This window comes from Strix uralensis, chromosome Z (assembly GCF_047716275.1).
Source record: "Strix uralensis isolate ZFMK-TIS-50842 chromosome Z, bStrUra1, whole genome shotgun sequence".
NCBI lineage: Eukaryota > Metazoa > Chordata > Aves > Strigiformes > Strigidae > Strix > Strix uralensis.
In genome coordinates, this window is record NC_134012.1 from 13,318,799 (window position 1) to 13,338,706 (window position 19,908).

Sequence of the window (19,908 nt, forward strand, 5' to 3'; positions counted from 1 at the left end):
ATGTGGGAATGTGGGAGAAATCTTACTGCCAGATGCAGCCAGCTTCAGTCATGCTTCCAGAGCTGATGAAGCTTTCTCTTGTTGAACAGATGCTTTGGGCCTTCCCTTTTCCTTTTGCTAATTTCAGTTCTGCCTCTAAGTGGCTGATAAGCAGTGTCTTGTAAATCTTAGGGTAATTACATGAGCTTTTTTAATTAGACTTGCAGAGGAATTGACCAACAGCAGAGAAATCAGCTATACATGAAACCTCCCAAATGTCGGAGAAAATGCTGTATTTGTTTTCTTGTCTCTAGGTGCATCTTTTTGTAAACGCTGGAAAATTTTCATAGGAATCTAAGGTTTCTTTAGATTCAGGATGACTGCATGCATTAAGTTTGCAGACATACCATTATAGCTAACATGGAAAATTCCAATTGAAAATCTAATACTGTACTTCATGCATTGATTTGAGGGGGAATGAGGTGAAAAGAATTTAATCACAAAATTCAGACTCATTGCTGTAGAAATGGAAACAGGCAGTGTAAATGAAAATGTGGTGTAAATGGAGTGTTCCTATTTTGGCGGAACTGAGGAGTTGGTTTATACTAATTCCATGTATTTCTAGAAAAGATGGCAAGGGGCACAATCATTACGTAGCCTTGACTATTCCTTTGCTCTACCTCCAGTACAGGAAAATGCTTGGCTTTTGTAGTCAAACATTTTGATATTTGGTACATAAGTGTCCAGACCTCTGCAAAAAGTAAAACCTTGCAGATTTTTTGAAGTCCTTGGTTATTGGCTCACTTAAAAATATGTTCTAAGAAATCAGACAGAAAGAAAATAATTATCGAGAAAAAATTGGCCTTATTTGTGGCTCCTAAACAGGTGCAATTTCTTTGGAGTAAGAGACTTCGTGAAAATAATTCTTTCTGAAATACTGAAAATTGATGTGGGAAGTGGAAGGGTCAGCTAGAAGTCACACTCTAGAGGAGAGGAATGGAAATAGGGAGACTGTAACTGTCTCTTCTGTGGATCCAGTTCGTGCTTGGGAATATGTTCTTGGGGTGGTCTGCTGAGGAAAAAATTATGATAAAAGCTGGAGAATATTAATTATTAGAATATTAATTCTAATTAATAGGTCTGTTTCAAACTGAAGGCAAGGGGCGGAAAAGTCCGTGTTACAGATGAGGTTCTGGAAAAGTTTTTAATTTTCACTGATTTGAATGCTGTGTGCAACAGTGTTCGCCCTCCCACTAAGCAAGAGGGACCTGATCCATTTTCTCTGCTGGGGTTTCCGTACTGGTGGAAATGGATTTACAGTATGGAAGAGCAATTGTGTAGTTGTGAATCAGGTCTGATATGTGTCTCTGCCTCTTGGTGAGTGTGTGGAAGAAAAGCCTGTGGAGGGCATGGAACAAGAAAAGGATTTAAAACATAAAATCTTTACAGTTTGCAGTTTCCAGTAGATTCAGATAAATCAATTCATAAGAAGACTGGATATACGTTTTCTGGTGTTGTGTGGGAATAGCTCTGTGACTGCACACTGCATTCATCCTCTGCTTAGTAGTTGTGTCCAGTCCTATCTAATATTATTTCTTCAGGGGCTGCACCTGCAAAGTAGTGCTCAGAACTACTTACATTGTGATGCTTGCTCTTTCATTTTATGAGGTGTTTGCATAAGCAGCATACATAGAAGTAAAATGTTAAAAAAACCCAGATTTTCTGTATTCTTGATAAATTACTACATTTTTTCCCGGTAGAGCCGTCTTTATTTTTTAGTCATTCTAAACACTGTTACAGAAGACAAGACATTTTAGATCTATTTTTGTTGTAAGGGAAGGGATGTGCAGGTTAGAATAGATGTTTTCTTTGCTTAAATAGTGATAGGCAGTGATAGCCGCTTTTAGGAAGCGGAAGACCAGTCTTCTGAGAGAATTGACACTGATGTAAAGAATATTTTTTCTCTCCTCGTTAGCTGTCACTTCTGCAGGCCTAATAGAATGTACAATCTCTTGATCAGTTAATTCACCTCTATTTTCCAGGCATTCGTGCATGATAACATGTTTGTCAGGTCCTCTAAGAGGCTTTGTGTCGGACATATTTTTCTATTATTTGAGTTGTGAAAGCTTTTCTGAAAGGGTTAACCTTTTCTTCTGTCTTTGATTCTCTTGGTGCTGTGGTCACTTTATTTCAGGGTCTAAAATTAAAAAGAAAAGCAAGCCCCTTGCTGCATTCAGAGCTAAAATATTTGGCACAGGACCAAACTTGGTGTCTGTAACCCGTATCACACTTCTTATTAATGCCTTCTGACAATTGCAGTAACATTTCTTGAGAATGTCTACAATATGTCACAAAGCTGAGGTTTGGAAGGCAAAGCATAAACTTAATGTTCCTTCATGTCACATCCTTTGGTGAGCTCAGCAGTGAAATCTGTAATGACTTGAACTGAGCTTCATTGTGGTCTAAGAGTCATAAAGCTTTGGAGTCCTCTGTGCACTCATTAGGTCCTCTTTGAGTCATTTGGCTTATCCCCAAAATTTGGTTGTGGGGTTTTGGGTTTTGGTTGGTTTGTTGTTGTGTTTGTTAGGGTTTTTTTTGCCTGCTTAGTTAGTTAGTAGGAATAATAGTTGCATGAAGGATAGTAACTTCTGATTGAAACAGGTTGGGTGTTTTTTTCAATTCCATGGGTTGTTCTTGGTTTCACAAATGGTTTTGTTAGCACTGGTTTTTACTCACTTTGTCACAACTAATGAAAGTAGTAGTTATCTGTGTTTTCTTTTTGAAAGTTTTCATAAGATGCTTCATTCAAGTTTGCAGTTTTGACTGTGATGCTGCTTCACGTGTCATGTTTAACATAATGATTTGAGATTTGTTTTCACCTACTGATATGCTACATTTGCTTTAAAAGTCTTGTTTTCAATTTCTTAAGTTAGGGGTTTTATCAAAATTGCCCACAGGCTTTGAGATGTTATTAATTCCTTTTCCTATTAGATTGAAGCAATAAACATTTTTGCTTATAGCAGTGCCAGTTATCCATCTGAACATTAAAATTACGTAAAAATCCATAAATTATTGTTATGATCACAAAGCAAAACACTCAAAACTGCAATTTCATGATTTGTTTTAAATTTGTTTTCTTGACTTTACTTTTTCCCCTTTACATGTACCAGTAACTTCTGCAACCTTAACTCTATTCGGTAGGGTCGTTGCTTCATGAGAACAACATTGTTTCCTGTCAACAGCTCATGTACTCTGTATATAATCTGGTTCAATTGCTTCGTCTCAGTTTCTGCTCTTGTGTCTCTTTTGGATTCCCCCCACCTCTTCATTCAGGTCCCCCTTGATTTTCGTTCTCAAGTTTAGTACTCCACAGTGGCATGCAGCTACAGGGATTAGTGATGAAAAGGTTAATTGTACTCTGTGCCCTTGAGAAAAAGTAAGCTCTTCAGAGACTTCAGATACTAAACTCTTGAGTTTCTAAAGAGCATGGTATGTTTGGAGTACTTTGTCCTTTTTGAAATTCCTTAGTGTTGGTGTATATAGCTGACTTAGTTTCACAGGGATATTAAATAACACTTCTATGACACCAGGGTATCCTCCCCAACCAAGACACTGTGTCAAAGCAAGGGAACAATTGCATTGAAAAGTATTAAAAGATGGGGTTTTTTAAGCTTTACTGTCAGAAATAGGAGATTCAGTCTAGCAGCACTATACCAGAAATGTCATCCTTGTGTAGATGCTGTAAAAGAAAAAACTTCAAGTAATCAAATGTCAAGGAAATGTTTAAGTAATTAAAACCCGCGATCTTAAAGAAACTAATAGGTGGCCCTTAGTTGAAAGATGGGGCTTGTGCCGTTATTGGTAATCAGTAGTTCCTGTTACCGAACAGCTTGCTTTCTCCTGAATTTCATTTTCAGCTGTCTGGAACCTGGTAGCTTTTTAGAATACCTAACTTGTACAATGCACTGAAGTGCGTGGAGATAAATGTCACGTCACAATTCTGATAGTATTCTAGCCCTAGAAAGCTAGAACTTCAAGTGTGCATATGTTTTGTGTATCTGAATATTCTTGGTGTTCTCTACAGATAAATGATGCTATATCAAATACAGAAACATATCTGAACATGTTTTCAACTAATGCAGATTTCTCTCCTGTCCCACAATGTAACTTTCTCTTCCTATGTGAAAAGCAAGGGAGACATGCTAAGAAGTCTGTAAAGTGTATGCTTGAATTAACTTCTGTTTTGAGTTCTTTTGATGTGAAAAGTTTTTTAATGTATTTTATCTCTTTGCTTTAAATTATGCCACAAGGAGGATACCATTTCAGTTTCTCTAAAAAAGCCTAGTTGTACACAACTTCTTCAGGTACATTAGGGAATTTAGCAGTCAGAATTTGTGTGCAGAAGAATCTGAAATAATCCCTATCCTCTTATGTTTTCTGAATACAACACTCACGGGCACAGCTGGAAAATTTAGGTTATGAGTGGAAAATTGATTTTAGGACTCCAGTGTCCCTTGTGAACACAGTTTCCTAGTTTTAAATTACTTCAAATTTTTCGGGATTTTAGTAAATGTGGAGAAGTGCAAGAAAGGAAGGAGTAATATAAATGAAAAATTAGGAAGAGCAAATGTTTTATAACCAGGGTAAAATTTGACAGTACTTCCGATTCTTTATTAATTCATGTGCTCTTTCCTTTTTCAGTTCTTCAAGACACAGTAGGGTATTTGTGTTTAAACATACAAGATTATTGTAAGTGGAGTAGTGATCAAGTATGTTGTGTTATTAGACTGTATCTGTGACTGTTTGACAATGATAAATAGCAGATTTTAACATTCAAGCATGAAACTAAATAGCATTTTCTTATTTTGTCGCTTTGGCCCTGAATATTTGCTCTTGTCAGTAAGCTACAGTTCAAAATTGTTCTTAGGACAAGGTGGCCAACATCTACAATTTACCTGAGTTGGTTGGCAACAGAGAAGATCTAATGTAAAGCATATCATGTTATCACTAGGTAAGGGGTGTTGCTGCTTTTGCATGCTTTGCTTTGCATCTGTGACAAGATTGTGGAATTTGGTGTCTCATTTTGTAAGGTGCTTTGGGGTTTTAATATAGAATTATGACAGAACAATGACCTTTTTTGTGCATGCATTTTATTTTCTCCTCTTCAGTTCCCATGTATTCATTTTTGTGTGTTTAGGTTTCTGTAGCACCTTATGGCCCATGCTTTGTTTTAAAAGTAAGAGTGGAATATTCCAGTTAGTCTTTTAACACTGCTGCAAAACATGGTACTGTATGCTGTTTGGTTGCTTGTTTCACCCTAAAGACATCTTAAATTATTTCAATATCATTCATCTCTGATGTGGAGCCTATCTGACAAATCAATACTAAGCTCTTCCAGTGCCGAACCCAGTAAAGCTTGTTACACTTCTAAGTATGTGAAGTGTGTGTTCCTGTCTTCAGGCTCTAAGGAGTTGCAGAGAGAAGATTCAGGTACTTTTAAATTGATGTGTTTCTGCAAAGGAGCTATTCTAGAAAAAAGATCATATTTAAAGCACCTATTTTTCATGTGTGTTTTCTCTAGCATTGTTGAGGATATGCAGCAATCAATGAGAATCCTGTCAGATATTAATTCTTGCCTTTTTCTCCCTCAAAATCGCCCAGTGTTCTTTGTTCAAATACTATTATGATTGATTGTGTTCGACGGGATGCAGTTAGGGAGAAGAGGGCAGTGCCATAACTAGCACTGCTAATGTGAGAGTATCTGGCACAGTGATGCGATAGACTGCCAAGCAATTTGAGCAAACCTGTTAGTTACACGTTTTTGTTACACAAAATTTAACATCTATGGCAGTGCTGCAAGAATGGGATCAGAAAGTTACCTCAGATGAATTTTTTCTTTGCCAGTAGTTTCATTTGCTGGATAGATTAATTGGTGCAAGATACAGTCCTGGCCTTTGTCTTCTGTTCTCTTTGGGAGATAGAAAACAAATCCTTGAAAGCTTACGATTTAAAATTGAAGTAACATGTGTACATTCATTTTTTTCATTGACTTGATTTCTGGCCTTGGCTATAAGGATTGCCAAATGTACCGTAATGTGACGTTCTTTATCAAATAACTGTCAACACATAACTTTTTTCTTTTTTAAAAATTCTGTAACTAGATAGAAATCTTTCTTACTTATTATACTTTGACTGTGACGTGAGATGGCTGTCTAACAGAGAGCTTTCCTGATCAGCCTGTAGAGCTTGGCACAGAGCCTAGTAAAGTATTACATTGAAGATCTAAATTTAAGGCAATGAAGATTAGCAAGAAATGAACATCTTGGTAGTCCAAAAACCCAATGCAACCAACCCCTCCCCCCCAATAAACCTCTAAACGTTTCACACTAGTTTGAATCTAAAGCTGAGCAGGGAGGAACTGTGTGTTAGAATTTGTAACTTGGTCCTGCCTCCACACTTGGCATGCTGAATTGCCTACTGCCTGAAGATCTCTTTCTGTTTTACAAAAATAAATGATTTGAATTCAGAGTACTTTGAAGTCATGGAGACTACGATGAGAGAAGATACTACATTGTTTATTACCTCTCATGCCAGGGCAAGGCTTGCTTACATTTTTTGTCTTGTACCATATTGTCAGAATGGTAAGTTGTCTGGCTCTGCCTAAATTAATCCTCTTTGTTTTGTCATCAATCTGTTGCATTCTTACATATAACCTTGAGTAATTTGATTCTTCCACACTGTATATCCTTTAAGTGTTGGTGAGTTTTCAGTGTCGTTTCATGTAAGCAGAGTATGTTTTGCTATCTAGTTTTGTGAAATTTTTCTGGGAACAGAATGCATGCTATCTCCCTCCCCTGCACATCCTAGCTACCACTTCTACCTATGTAGAATCAAATTGTTTTAATGCCTTAAATTAAGCTTTATGGGAAGAAGGTTCCCACTACTATAAAGGCAATACCGTTCCTTTTTTCCTAATATTTGTCCTGGTTTCGGCTGGGATTGAGATAATTTTTCTTCTTAGTAGCTAGAATACTGCTGTGGTTTGAATTCAGTATGGGATTTGGTATCAGAAGAATGTTGATAATACACTGATGTTTTCAGTTGTTGCTGAGAGATCGAGGACTTTCCAACTCCCCATGTCCTGCCTGTGCGCAGGTGCACAAGAAACTGGGAGGGAGCAGAGCCAGAGCCCCGGACCCAAATTAGCCAATGAAATATTCCATATCAGGTAATGTCATGCTCAGTATATAAAGGAGGGTTGGCCCGGGGGGCGGGGGGGGGCAGTTGCAGTTTTGGGATCTTGTTTTTTTCAGGATAGCTAGCCAGGAGTGGCCTGGGTATTGGTGGGTGGTAAGCAATCACATTGTGCGTTACCCGTTTGTACTTTCTGTTGTTGTTTTATTTTATTTCAATTATTAAACTGTTTTTATATCAACCTACAAGTCTCCTTACGTTTATTTTTTCAATTCTATCCCCTATTCCCCAAGGTGGGAGAGGGTGAGCAAGCGGCTGTGTGGTGTTTTGCTGCTGTCCGTGTTCAAACCACAGTATTGAAAAGCTGATTAACCAATCTCTAGTTGTAACACTGAAAACTTGAACCTAATTTACCTTTTGAGTTTCCCTAGATCTTTCTATGTTCCTCCTTCCCAGTGTCTTGTTACTATTAAAAGAGGGATAGCATTTCATTGTCTCTTCGGTAAGTTGATGCACAGAGAAATTTGTTCAAGACTGCAAGACTACTGGTGACCTTGAGTTTCCTGGTTGTCTCTTGTTACCATGAGCTCATAACCTTATAACAGGCCATTTTGTTTCATGTCAGTTACGATATAGAGATGTCAAAGTTTTATCTTCTAATATGATTCGAGAACTTACAGTGCTAATTTTGAAATGACTGTTACACCTGGACAGACCTTATCTAATCACCAGTTGTTTTTATCAAACATCTATTTGATAGACATGGTCTTGGTAGTGTTCAGAGATCTGTTTAACAGGTAACCAATGCCAGGACGCTGTGCATGTGAAGAAATGTTACTGCTGATGTAGTATGCTGACTTCCTGAAGTGTGTCATATAATTAATAAAATTGTAACTGGATAATATGGTGAATTAGTGTTGCAGTGATGCTGTTTAAGTTTTTAGTAATGTGGAATGACTGGGTTCTGTGTCCATCCCACAATATTTACTGCTTCCTTTGCTACATCCTAAAACTATCAAGCTATCATGTTGTCATACCATATCAAAGGTAAAGGCTTTCCCTTTAACTTGATTTTTTTTTTAAAGGAAATTTGGGCAATTCTATGTACCAAGCTGAACTTCCTTTGTGAAATGCTGCTGTGATTCCATGTCTATCTGTATGCAGAAATTGAAGTGTGTTCCCTTCATAGGAGCACTGTAGCCACCTAGAGTATCAGCATGGGTATGAGTCATGTTGACATAATTTTGAAGCTGGAAATGAGTCTTCTGGGACTAAACCCAGAAGTGCAGGTTCTAAGGCACTGGGTTGGAAGCTATAGTCAGCAGCAAGCTGGGATTCCTGTGCCTTGGGCCTGAGGGGTGGCATGTCAGATGTGCTCTTCAGTGGTTTGTGTGCACTGATTGAAGGTCACTCAGCTCAACTCAGGCTTGCCTGCCTTCCTCAGCCAGTCAGCCTTCCTTAGGAGGTTTCTCTGACTGAACACATCCCATTCTCCAGCTAGCAGTTAGCTTACAGTTTTGGTATGTGCTTCAGGATGAAATACAGCTTCACTTTTAGCTGCAATAGCTCTGTAATCTGAATAGAAACAAAATACCATGAATACCCTCTCAGTTATGATTTTCAGTCTAATAGACTACAACGAATAAGTAACAATGCAGTTCCTAAGAGGAGCTTCAGAATAAGTGGTGGAGGTAGTAAATGGTGGCTTCTGTAATTTTGAAGTTTAGACATTCTTATTTGATTTCTTAAGTTTACATTTATACACATAGTAAAGCTTTCCAGAGTTTAAAATTCTGCCTGTTACTGACAAAAGAAAGTGAAGTTGCAGTGTACTAGAGATGGATTTTTTTCCAATTTACTGCTTTCTAAGTTTATAATGTTTGTTAATATCCTTTTGTGGAAAACTTGTTGAAGCCTTCTATTGTGTAGATTGGGAAAAATGGAAATTTGTTTAAAGGTAGAAACTTTTTTTTAAACTTGAGTTTTACAGTTACACAGTTGATTACAAATGGCTGTATATCAGATGTGAAAATAGGACAACTCTGCTACACTGTAGTTTTTAATGGTACATTACAGAATGATTTTTTTAAAACCGGAAAGATATATTGTACTTAACTAAACTTATGTAAAGCTTCATTAAGCACTGGTATTAGCCACAGCCTTAGATCCATTTGTAAGTGCAGTGAAATTCTGAGCAGTTGATTACTGAGTATCTTATATTGGAACTGGTCTACTTGCTCTCCTCACAGAAGGTGACTTCTATATGAATAACTCTTCACTTGGTTGTCTTGTATTGTTACTGAATGTATCAAGCCATTGTGTGTGAATAATGCCTTCTATATATCATGAAGCATATGGAATCATTTAGGTTGGAAAAGACCCTTAAAATTACTGAGTCCAGCTGTAAACCTAACACTGCCAAGTTCACCACTAAACCGTGTCCCTAAGCACAACATCTATACTTCTTTTCAATACCTTCACGCATGGTGACTCAACCACTTTCCTGGGCAGCCTGTTCCAATACTTGACAACCCTCCGATGAAGAAATTTTTCCTAATATCCAATCTAAACCTCCCCTGGCACAACTTGTCTTATCACTTGTTACTTGGGAAAAATGACCAACACCCACTTTGCTATGACCTCCTTTCATGTAGTTGTAGAGAGCAATAAGGTCTCCCCTGAGCCTCCTTTTTTTCTAGGCTAAACAACCCAGGTCCCTCAGCCGCTCCTCATAAGACTTATTCTCTAGACATCTGACCAGCTTCATTGCCTTTCTTGGGACGCACTCCAGCACCTCAATGTCTTTTCTGTAGTGAGAGGCCCAAAACTAAACAGAGTGTTTGAGGTGGGGTCTCATCACTGCCGAGTCCAGGGGTAAGATCACTTCCCTAGTTCTGCTGGCCACGCTATTTCTGATACAAGCCAGGATGCTGTTGTTCTTCTTGGTCACCTGGGCACACTGCAGGCTCACATTCAGCTGGCTGTTGACCAGCACCTCCAGGTCCTTTTCTGAGGGCAGCTTTCCAGCCATCCAACCAGTTTTTTACCCAGCTAAGAGTACACACATCCAAGCCATGAGCAGCCAGTTTCTCCATGAGAATGTTGTAGAAAAGTGTCAAAGGCTTTACTAAAGTCTGGGTAAAAAACATCCACGGCCTTTCCCTCATCCACTAAGTGGATCACCTTAGTGAAGGAGATCAGGTTTGTCAAGCAGGACCTGCCTTTCATAAACCCATGCTGGCTGGGCCTGGTCACCTGGTTGTCCTGTATGTGCCATGTGATGGCAGTCAAGATGATCTGCTCCATAACCTGCCTCAGCACCGAGATCAGTCTGTCAGGCCTGTAATTCCCTGGATCCTCCTTCCGGCCTTTCTTGTAGATATCCTGACTGCTACTAGGAAGTAGCTAAATATACTGATGAGGAGTTCTCTCTTTCCACTCTGAAGGGTTCATGTGTGGTGTTTACTCTAAGAACTATGGGCCATGGAGAGGGACGGTGTAAGGACTGAGGCTCAAACTTGCAGAATAGAATACTTTTTTTCACATTTCTCTGCCTTACTGCCCAATTCAGTAGGATTATAAAGATTTTTAGATCTTCATATATTTATTTTGTGCACGTATATAAAAATGCTAAGTCACCTTGATCTGATCTCATCGTTATTGTCAATGGAGCCAGCAATTCTACTTTGGAATTGGGAGGAAAAAACGTGAACTAGTTTAGCTTGTATTTCCCAATCTCCTTTTACTTATTTATCAGATGAGCCTCTAACACACTTAGACGATTGAGAGGAGGGACTTAATTCCTGTCCTGTGCTTTGAAATTAAGACTTTGGGTGCAGGTGTACAGCACTGTGTTATGCTATCTTATGCTAGCTGCAGCATAGCACACTGGCCTCTCACTGACTCTGTGACATTGCACTCTGAGTACGGTTGGTTAGGTAATTGAGTGGAACAGCTGCATCTAGTATGAGACGCTATAGGGCAGGAGGTAGATTGTGGTGTGAAAAAAACCCGTTAACAATATGGTCTTAACCGTGAGAGCAGACCTTGGCCGCCAGCTTTGCTGCGGCTTTTGCTAGATGCAAATGCTGAGGTGGCTCAGGCTGGAGTGTGTGGCACTGAAGGATGTGACAAGGACTTAAATCTTGGGTGCAGATATGTCTTGAGGAGATAGCACAGGGCTAGTCTTAGAGGAGGAAGCATGCTTAAAAATCATTGTTTAGGAATATATGAGGAAGTATTCTTCAGTATGACATTTAATAACATAAAAACATTTAAATAGGCCTGTTGGTATTAGGATTTGTCCAGCTGGATTGTGGGTGGAGTTGTTGCTGTGAATTTTTTTATTCAGTGCTAAATACTTGCAGAGCTGTTGAGGGTCAGCTGTGGTGTTTGTTGGTGCATTCATCTCCTCTGTGTGGAATTAGTGCCACTGTTGCTTCTGATCTTGGTCTGGCAGCTAATAAAAATGGAGAGGGAAAAAGGGAGGACAGTGACTACTTCAATCTCAAGGTAGAAATTTCTTCAGGTAAGAGTGCATGCTTGTGTCACTTGATACTCTCACTTGCTTGTCTCTTGATACTGCTGTTTTCATGAGAACAACTATGCTGTTAATGGTAACTGCTCTTTTATGGAAACTGCTTTTGGTACCAATAACAATGCATTGTTGAATTAGCTACCAGCCTATGCAGCCAAAAACGTTTTCTCCTCACAACTGCTTTAAGGCTTCTGTGCCTTCAGAAGTAAACTATTGTCACGTCCCGCTCAGACGAGGGGGACAAGTGACTCAGATTCGCAAATCCCCAATGGAGCGGACAACAAGTCTCCAAGTCTAAACACTTATTAACTACTCACAATGTACTAATTGAACACACGATAGTTGGCTAAGTATATAGCAAGTTGTGGCAAGCAATATAATATGCCTTGCATTGCTTAATAGGAAAGGGAAAAGAGGGAGATAGAGGGAATGGGGAAATACAGATCACCGGTCTGGGTTTCTGCGCTGCTCCTGCTGACGAGGGTTCCGGGAGGCACAGGAGACATCCATCTTTTTTGCTGGCATCTGTCTTCTTCGCTTCCCTGCACTCTCTCTCCCCAGGCCGCGCCCCCCCCCCCCCCCCCCCCCCCTTCCCTTCTTGATTTATACCCACTTTCCTTGGGTCCATCCCCTAGGTCGACCCCCATACCTACGTATCCCATGTACGGGGAGGGGTGAGGTGTTTCATGGGATGATGTAATTAACATGATCATGTTAGCCCTCGTTAGCATATTGAGGGGTGTTAACTTTAATATGCATTTCCTGGACAATGAAGCAAAGGTCATACACCGGACAGATGGCCCTTGAAGTTTTGGCCAGGTGCACCAGAGCAGAGCCGTCCTGTCTTCACAGGGCTCCCTCCTCCAGTCCCATCTTGTGTTATTGGGGCAGCCTTATCAACTTCGACCTCCACAGAATGCACCCTGTGACTCATAGTTTTGTCTTGCGAGTGTTTGAGGCATTTCTTCGATCAGCCTCAACTTTTGCTTTCTCAGGCTGTTTTTCTTAGTTTCTCACAGGCCTGGTTTCTCGTCTCTCACAACTATATAACATGTTCAGTACCTGATGCCCCTTATCTCTATTTTTTTTTTTTCTTTAGAGATACCTGTTTTCTACAAGTCTGTTTCTTGGACTACTTACCTGTTAAATGAAATAAGTTTGACTATTTCTGCTTCCTAGCCAGTTTTCTGCATGTCATCCACCTAAAATACGTTGCCATAGAAGAGAATTTTTTAGGATCCTTGTTTTTCCTTCAGCTGTCCTTGTTGATGTGAATCATGCTGGCCTTTGCAAGTAGCTAGTTTTCTGACTGTTGTTTTATTATGTCAGCTGATAATTGCAATTGACCTATTCCTCTGAAAAGGACATTCACCATGCAGGTTTATCACGGATCCATCACATGTGCTTTGCTGATAATAACTGCAGTTTCTCTGAATATGTAGCCTTTTCAGTGTGTAGATTTTTTTTCTTTCTTTTCTTTCCTTTTTTGCTTTTTAAATGAAAGATAGCTGCCTCTGAGACACTGACCCTGATTCTAGCCTTTTCTTTTCATGTTTTGTCTGCCCTATTAGACAGTCCTGTCTGGAGCACTACATACAGCTGAACTTTGCAGAAGGGTTTTTTTTTTTACCAGCTGGAATGCAATACTAAGAGGCATAAGGTTATGATGTTATGAAAGACCTGTATGCATACAGTCTAATGTTTCTGCATACTTTAAATACTCTGTATTGAATTCTTCCAGAGAAAAAGATCAGGCTTCTCTTTACTCTCATTTTTATTCTTATTTCTAGTTCCAGTTATGTTTTTTGCATGCACTGTCCCAGCAGCTTTGTTATTCTCTTGCTGATTTTGATTGCACCTTCAAGATAGCTCTTTTCATGTTAACATGTCTTGATAAACTTTTGTCTCTACTTGGGTTTGCCTACTAGGCTTTGCTGCCAGTTCTGTCATAAAGAGCTCTAGCAGCAGAGTAGCATATGGAGTTTTCAGTCCAGCTGTTCTCTTCAGTGATTCATTTCACAGCAGCCCAATTCTAAGTTCATTAGAAAGGCTGACACCAGGCTGACTATGACCCTCCTGCACCCACAGCAGCAATGTTTAACCTGGTTCATTTCAATGTTTGCATTTACAGAACATACCACACACAATTGTGTAAGTACAGTAGAGGGAGTAGTGAACTCTGGCTTCAGGGCAGGAATGAGCTGGTGGGAGAGCTGGCGAGAGGAGCTCCTGAATCAGGTTATTGCTGAAGTCTTCATTATGGGAAGCCATGGCATGACTTATATCCAGACTTGTTCCTTGTCCACCCTAGGAGGTAGTCTCTGGTACCAAGTGACTAGCAGCACAAAAGTGAATGAAATGTATTTATGATTAAAAATAGAGCTGAAATGTCCTTTGTTATTTACACAGGGGATAATGAGTCCGGTAGCTGTCTTGAGTTTTACTGCCTGTTAGTATCAAAACTACTATGGATTCTCTGCAATCCAGCAGTGTGTCATGTATCTGCTGATGTTAACTCTCCCAAAAGATAGTACTGCACCAAGTCTACATATCTTATTATTTTGTGCTAATGAAATGAACTGTTAATATATTCTGATTCAGAATGTTGTACTGGTGTACCAACATGGCTGGTGTCATTGGAGGCACAGCCCACATAAGCATTTTAATAGTGTGAAGACTCCTTCCTTTGTCATAGGAATAATTACATCAATTTAGGTGTACTTTTACGCTTCTTAAATTGTATCTGTGCTGTACTGGGATTTTTCCAGGTATAAACTGTGTTTATTACAGCTCTTAACTGCTCCTGAAATGCATTCTGAAGGAGATACAGGAAGGGAAGAAAAAAATTGACAGTAACAGAGATACCCAGCTTCTCAGTTTGGTACAGGATCTCACGTTACATGGGTTGATAACCATAAAGAGAGAATCTGTGAATCTGACAGTCAGCACTCTTTCTAGCCAATGTCAAGATTAAGTTGACCCTGCCATTGATTTCAGACTGTGATAGAAAGGAGACCCTTTTCAAGCATAAATTTTTTAACTATTGTGGTTTGAACTCGGCCAGTAGCCAGTTACCACAGAGCCAGTCACTTATGCCCCACCTCCTTCCCCCGGTAAAATAGTGGAGGGACAAAAAAGGGAGAATTCATAGGTTGAATAAAAAACCAAACAGTTTAGTGATGATAACAAAACAACAGTAACAATAGGAAGTCCAAACGGGTGATACACAATGCAGTTGCTCACCACCCGGTGACCAGTACGCAGCCCGCCCCTAGCAGTGATCCCAACAGAACGAAAGATCCTGCTGTGCCAACCAGAAGCAGAAATGAGAGAGCACCTGCCTCCTTTATATACCCAGCATAACGTCACATGATATGGAATACTCCAATGGCCAATCCGGGCCTGGCCCTCCAGCTGTTTTCCCTCCCAGCCCAAGGAAAGTTAACTCTATCCTGGCCAAAACCAGGACAACTATATTAAAGTTTATGTTAAATGGTAATGGGAAGGGCATTGAGAAGTTTAAAAGGAAATTATTAATGGTATGTCCCCAAATGAGAAGTGATAAGGTCACCTAGCCATAGTGCTTACTGCTAATTTTAGTCAGTTACACCAGTAATTTAATGGAGTGTTATCAAAAGACATTACCATCAGCAGAAAAGCCTTCTGCAATCAACCAAATGTTTATGCAAGTGTTAGATAACTGCTTTTTCTGTAATGCTGATTCTATTAATTAGAGTTAGTTTGCACTACTACTACTACTACTACTATCTTTGATTTGGTGACTATGATGTAATCTTCCCAAGATCTTCCCAATAATCTTTGATTATTTCCACCAGATCTTTTTAAGTTACAGAGCTGGCTCTGCATGGTTTCTGACTGAGAGTGGAAGCCTTTTTGTTAAGCAGGAGTGAAAACTACTTTTTGGAAAGCAGAGTCTTGAGATCTTGAGAAATATTTGCCAAGTTGAGTAGAGTTATATTTTCAGTTAAAGAACCCTGTGGATATCTTTTCAGAAATATGAGCAAGTCTATTTTGCATTTGTAAAATATACGAAGTTTTTTCAGAGAAGACTCCTAGAAGGAATTGTGTACTGGTTCTGAAAGTGAGAAGGAAAGGGAAACAGTCTCATGAATTTTCATCCTCTGCCTCCTGTGATTTGGCTCTTGACCCATAATCTTCTGCCCACCAGGTGCATACTTGAAATAGCAGACTGCAGAGTTCATACTTGCTTTAGCAACAAGGGGCTGTATAAATTGGAAAGCTGTGGAGAAATTGAGACAGGGTATTCAAAGTATCTTGGGGAAGAAACTAAATGTAGGTCTTCTGTCTCCTGGATATTCAGCAAGTAGAGGATTGAACCAGTATTTCTTATATCCTGGAAAAATCTTTAACTGTTGTGCTGTGTGGCATATGGACAGCATTGGTTAAATATCTTTTGTTGTCTTTTCTTCCTAATTTCAATAACAGTGCTCATGTTCCATATTAATTAAAACTCTGCCTTCCTCTGTACATGCTTAAAAAGTGGTGAAGAGATCACAAAGCTAAAAATGAAACTCTTCAGGTTAATTCAAGTGCTCTGACCTGAAACAGCACTGTATTTTAAAATTAGCTTAAATAAAGTGCAGTTAAAGGCAAACCCAAGATTTACTTCGGGTTTGGGTGGTTGGCACAATTATTCAGACAACATAATGTTTTAAGGCTTCTTCCTGCAGTACCTTGTTTTTTTGTATGTGTACATTAAATAGAAAGTGCTCTCACTGAATTCTGGTGTGTAGCAGTGCTCCTGTTTATCTGGTCATTACTTGATAAAGTATAAGTAGCTCTTAAGGTTTTATGGCACTGATGGAAGAATTGGAGGTTTTTTCCCAGGTGTGTTTTGTTCTTTGACATTTTTAACAGTGCTTATTACGTGTGTTCCCCCTTCCTCCCAAGACTTTTAACAGTCTGCCTAAACCATCCTTGTTTCCTTCTGTGATGTTTGTGCAGTTAATGAGCATGTTGGAGTAGATGCTTAATCTTCAGTCCTGTTTGTGACAATTTATATCCTGAAAATTTGGATGCCATATTTGGTAGAATTTGTACCAAAAATTAACTTAAGTTTTCTTAATTTGGAAAGCAAACAGAGTAAGTGCTATTGTTGCAGCTGGTTAAAACATTGCAAGGCTGTTCAGTTGAAAGTCTGTATTTAGGCTGTCCAGAAGTAGGGAATAAATTGAATCAGTTTCTGGAAAAGCTGTTCATCCTAATACCTGAATTCAGGATATTTCTTAGATGTGTTAGAGTAGCACCTCATCAATATGGCTTTATGATGTCTAAAGAGTATCAAGAAGATTTCAGTAAAGGGGAAAGTGTGAATGTGAAAGAGAAACAAAACTCTGTTAATTTGATCTGTTGAAAGCCCGAGAGGCAGGAAGACCAGAAAAAGAAATAGAAAGCTACAGTATTCTTTCCTTTCATTGTAGGAAAAGGAGCTACAAATACTAAGTTCTTCCTTTGTGAAATTTCAGATTATACACTATAGTTATTCAAAATACGTATTTTTGCTTAAACTTTATATTTACTTCTAGTTTCAGGGTTTTTTGGTACTTAAGCAGTTTGAGCATGTGGACATAATTTATTTTTTTCTTGAAAGATGAACAGCTCTATCCATGTAGAAAAAGGTTCGGGACAGACTGGCCCCTGTTCTAGATTTTAATCAGTGAGAGGGAACCACAAGAAATAGCAAGAATAGACAACCAAATGGTGCACTGTTCAAAGCTTAGGAGGCAGTCCTCCCTTTGCAGATCCAGCAAATTTAGGTAATTTTAAGACTGGCTGCAGTGAGGTATTATCCTAAATAATTTTGTACATGCGGTTGTCATGGTTTAATCCTGGCCAGCAGCCAAACACCACACAGCCGCTCGCCCACCCTCTCCCACCCTGGGGACTGAGGGATAGAATTGGAGATGTAAAGGTAAGGAGACTTGTAGGTTGGGATAAAACCAATTTAATAATTGGCATAAACTTAAAATAATAATGATAATAATAATAGAAAATACAAACAGGTAATGCACAATGTGATTGCTCGCCACCTGCCAATGGATGCCCACCCCATTCCTGGATAGTGATCCCAGAGAAGTGAGAATCCAAAAACCGCAATCCTGGAAGTGAGAGAGAGGTTCCTGATCAACCCTCCTTTATATACCAAGCAGGACATTGTATGATATGGAATATTCCATCTGCCAATTTGGGTGTGATACTCTGGCTCTGCTCCCTTCCAGCTTCTTGTGCACCTGCGCATGGGCAGGACACAGGGAGTTGGAAAGTCCTTGATCTCTTAGCAACAGCTAAAACCATCAGTGTATTATGAACATTCTTGTCCTACCAAATCCCATGCTCTATCAAAAACACAGCACTATTCTAGCTATTAAGAAGCAAAAATTAGCTCTATCCCATCTGAAACAAGGACAGTCATGAAGACTACTGTGCTTCTGTTTTTTCAGTTGAATGCTCTTTCAGATTTCTCTAAGAGAAAATGCTTGTCTCTTACATGTGTGAGCCTGCTATTTCTTAGGTTTTCTCAGGAAAGGGTATTAATCTCTGCTAGGTAAAAATCTAAAACATAAGGTGGTCAAAGCTCTGGATGGAGAACGTGAATCTGAAAAGTCCTAATTTTAGAGGAGATACTGCTAGTGGGTTCAGTTCTTTTGTGTGTAACTTCTTAAATTGATACAGAAAATGTAAGATACATACTTGGAAAGAGTAAAATGAATAATCTTTTAACTTTAATGCGTTTATCTAGAAATGAAGTAGGCATGTGTACATGTGTATATATATTTATAGTAGACAGCATCATTAAATGCATATGAATAGCATAAAAGCCTCATGAGTCTGCTTCTAGCAAAATCTTCATTTTCTTTTCTGATATTTGTACAGTGGTATTATTGAAATTGATTTAATAAAACTTTTACAAAGTTAGTGAAAATACAGTTCAGTTAAATACTCTCCCTCTCCCTTCTCCAACATCCTCCATTCCATCCCCTCCATGATCCATTTCCCCCCTTTTCTCTGTTCTTGTTCCTCCCCTTTCTCCATTCACTGTCAGGAAGGGGCACCTCAGAAGAGTCATTTCAGCTCAGCACGCCAGCGTCAGAGGCTAGTGGAACCAACAGCTACAAAAGTGAGTGCTTTTATTGAAGGATCGTTTTTAAAATGGAATGTTGTGTCAAGCAGAGTTTTTGTTACTAAAGAGAAGCTCCTTTATGTGCTTGGTTATTTTTACTCATCTGCAAGTGATATAATCACTCTGTCTCTAAAGGTGAACTTCCGCACTGGAAAGATTCATATTCAAGTGCAGCTGTTGTACTTTCTTTAAAAAGTTGGGATGAGACTTTTTTGTACCTGCAAAGTGAAATAGAAGCTGTATTATTACTTTGCATGATGTCTGTTTTCTTAAACACATGTGCAATTCCTTTGTCTCATTCTTAAACGAAAGGCTTTCATTGAATAGAAAAATAGCCAAGGATGTGGAAAATAATAAATTGGTTTATTATCAAGCTGTGATACGAAGTTTCAGAGTTAAACAATTTGGCATCAAAAGATTATCTTAGCAGATATAATAGCAGTACTGGTTAGTTTGTAAGATTGTTTCACCTTTTTAGAGATACACTTTTTGTTAACAGTATACCAAAAAGCTTGATATTCAGTGAGCGTGATGTTATTATGGAACTTTTATTCTCTGGGCTAATAAAATCTAATGCATATTTTAGAACATCAGTAACTGTTCAACTGTATCTATTTTTTGCTACTTTTTGTGAGAGTCCAGCAAAAATGAAACTGTGTATCCATTACTGCCACCTCCTAGAAATGAGGATCTCCACTTTTCTTTAGATTTAGATACTTGCAGAATTGATTGCAGTGTTTGCATACAATCTTTGATACAGGTTGAAATAGATCAATGGTAGTAGTCCTTGTCCAGGTTTTGAAAGAAAAGGCCTGGTTTTATGAAAGAAGGAAAAGTGGACACATGTTGTCCTGTCTTGCATTCTAAAATATGACTCCAGTCGCTGTTGTCAGATCAATTCTTTGTGATGCTAGATGTGTTGACTCATTAAGTATGAGTTGTGTTGAATTTACTGTTGCAAACTTGTATTATTTATTCCTTTTAGCCTGTAACAACACTGTCAATGCTAAACTATCCTTTCGGGTGTCTGGGGAAG

At 39.0% G+C, this 19,908-nt stretch overlaps 1 protein-coding gene across 2 annotated transcripts in view; it reads left to right on the forward strand.

The window, feature by feature from the left end:
* The window catches only part of MAST4 (microtubule associated serine/threonine kinase family member 4), a 244,213-nt gene that overhangs the window by 38,606 nt on the left and 185,699 nt on the right, over window positions 1-19,908 (forward strand). The window contains exon 3 of one of the 2 annotated variants that reach the window (XM_074855037.1): window positions 18,795-18,869. The exons of the other annotated variant lie outside the window; for it this stretch is intronic. Within the exon in view, the coding sequence (XP_074711138.1) occupies window positions 18,795-18,869 (75 nt within the window). The remainder of the gene's footprint in view (window positions 1-18,794; window positions 18,870-19,908) is intronic. 2 annotated transcript variants of the gene reach the window in all.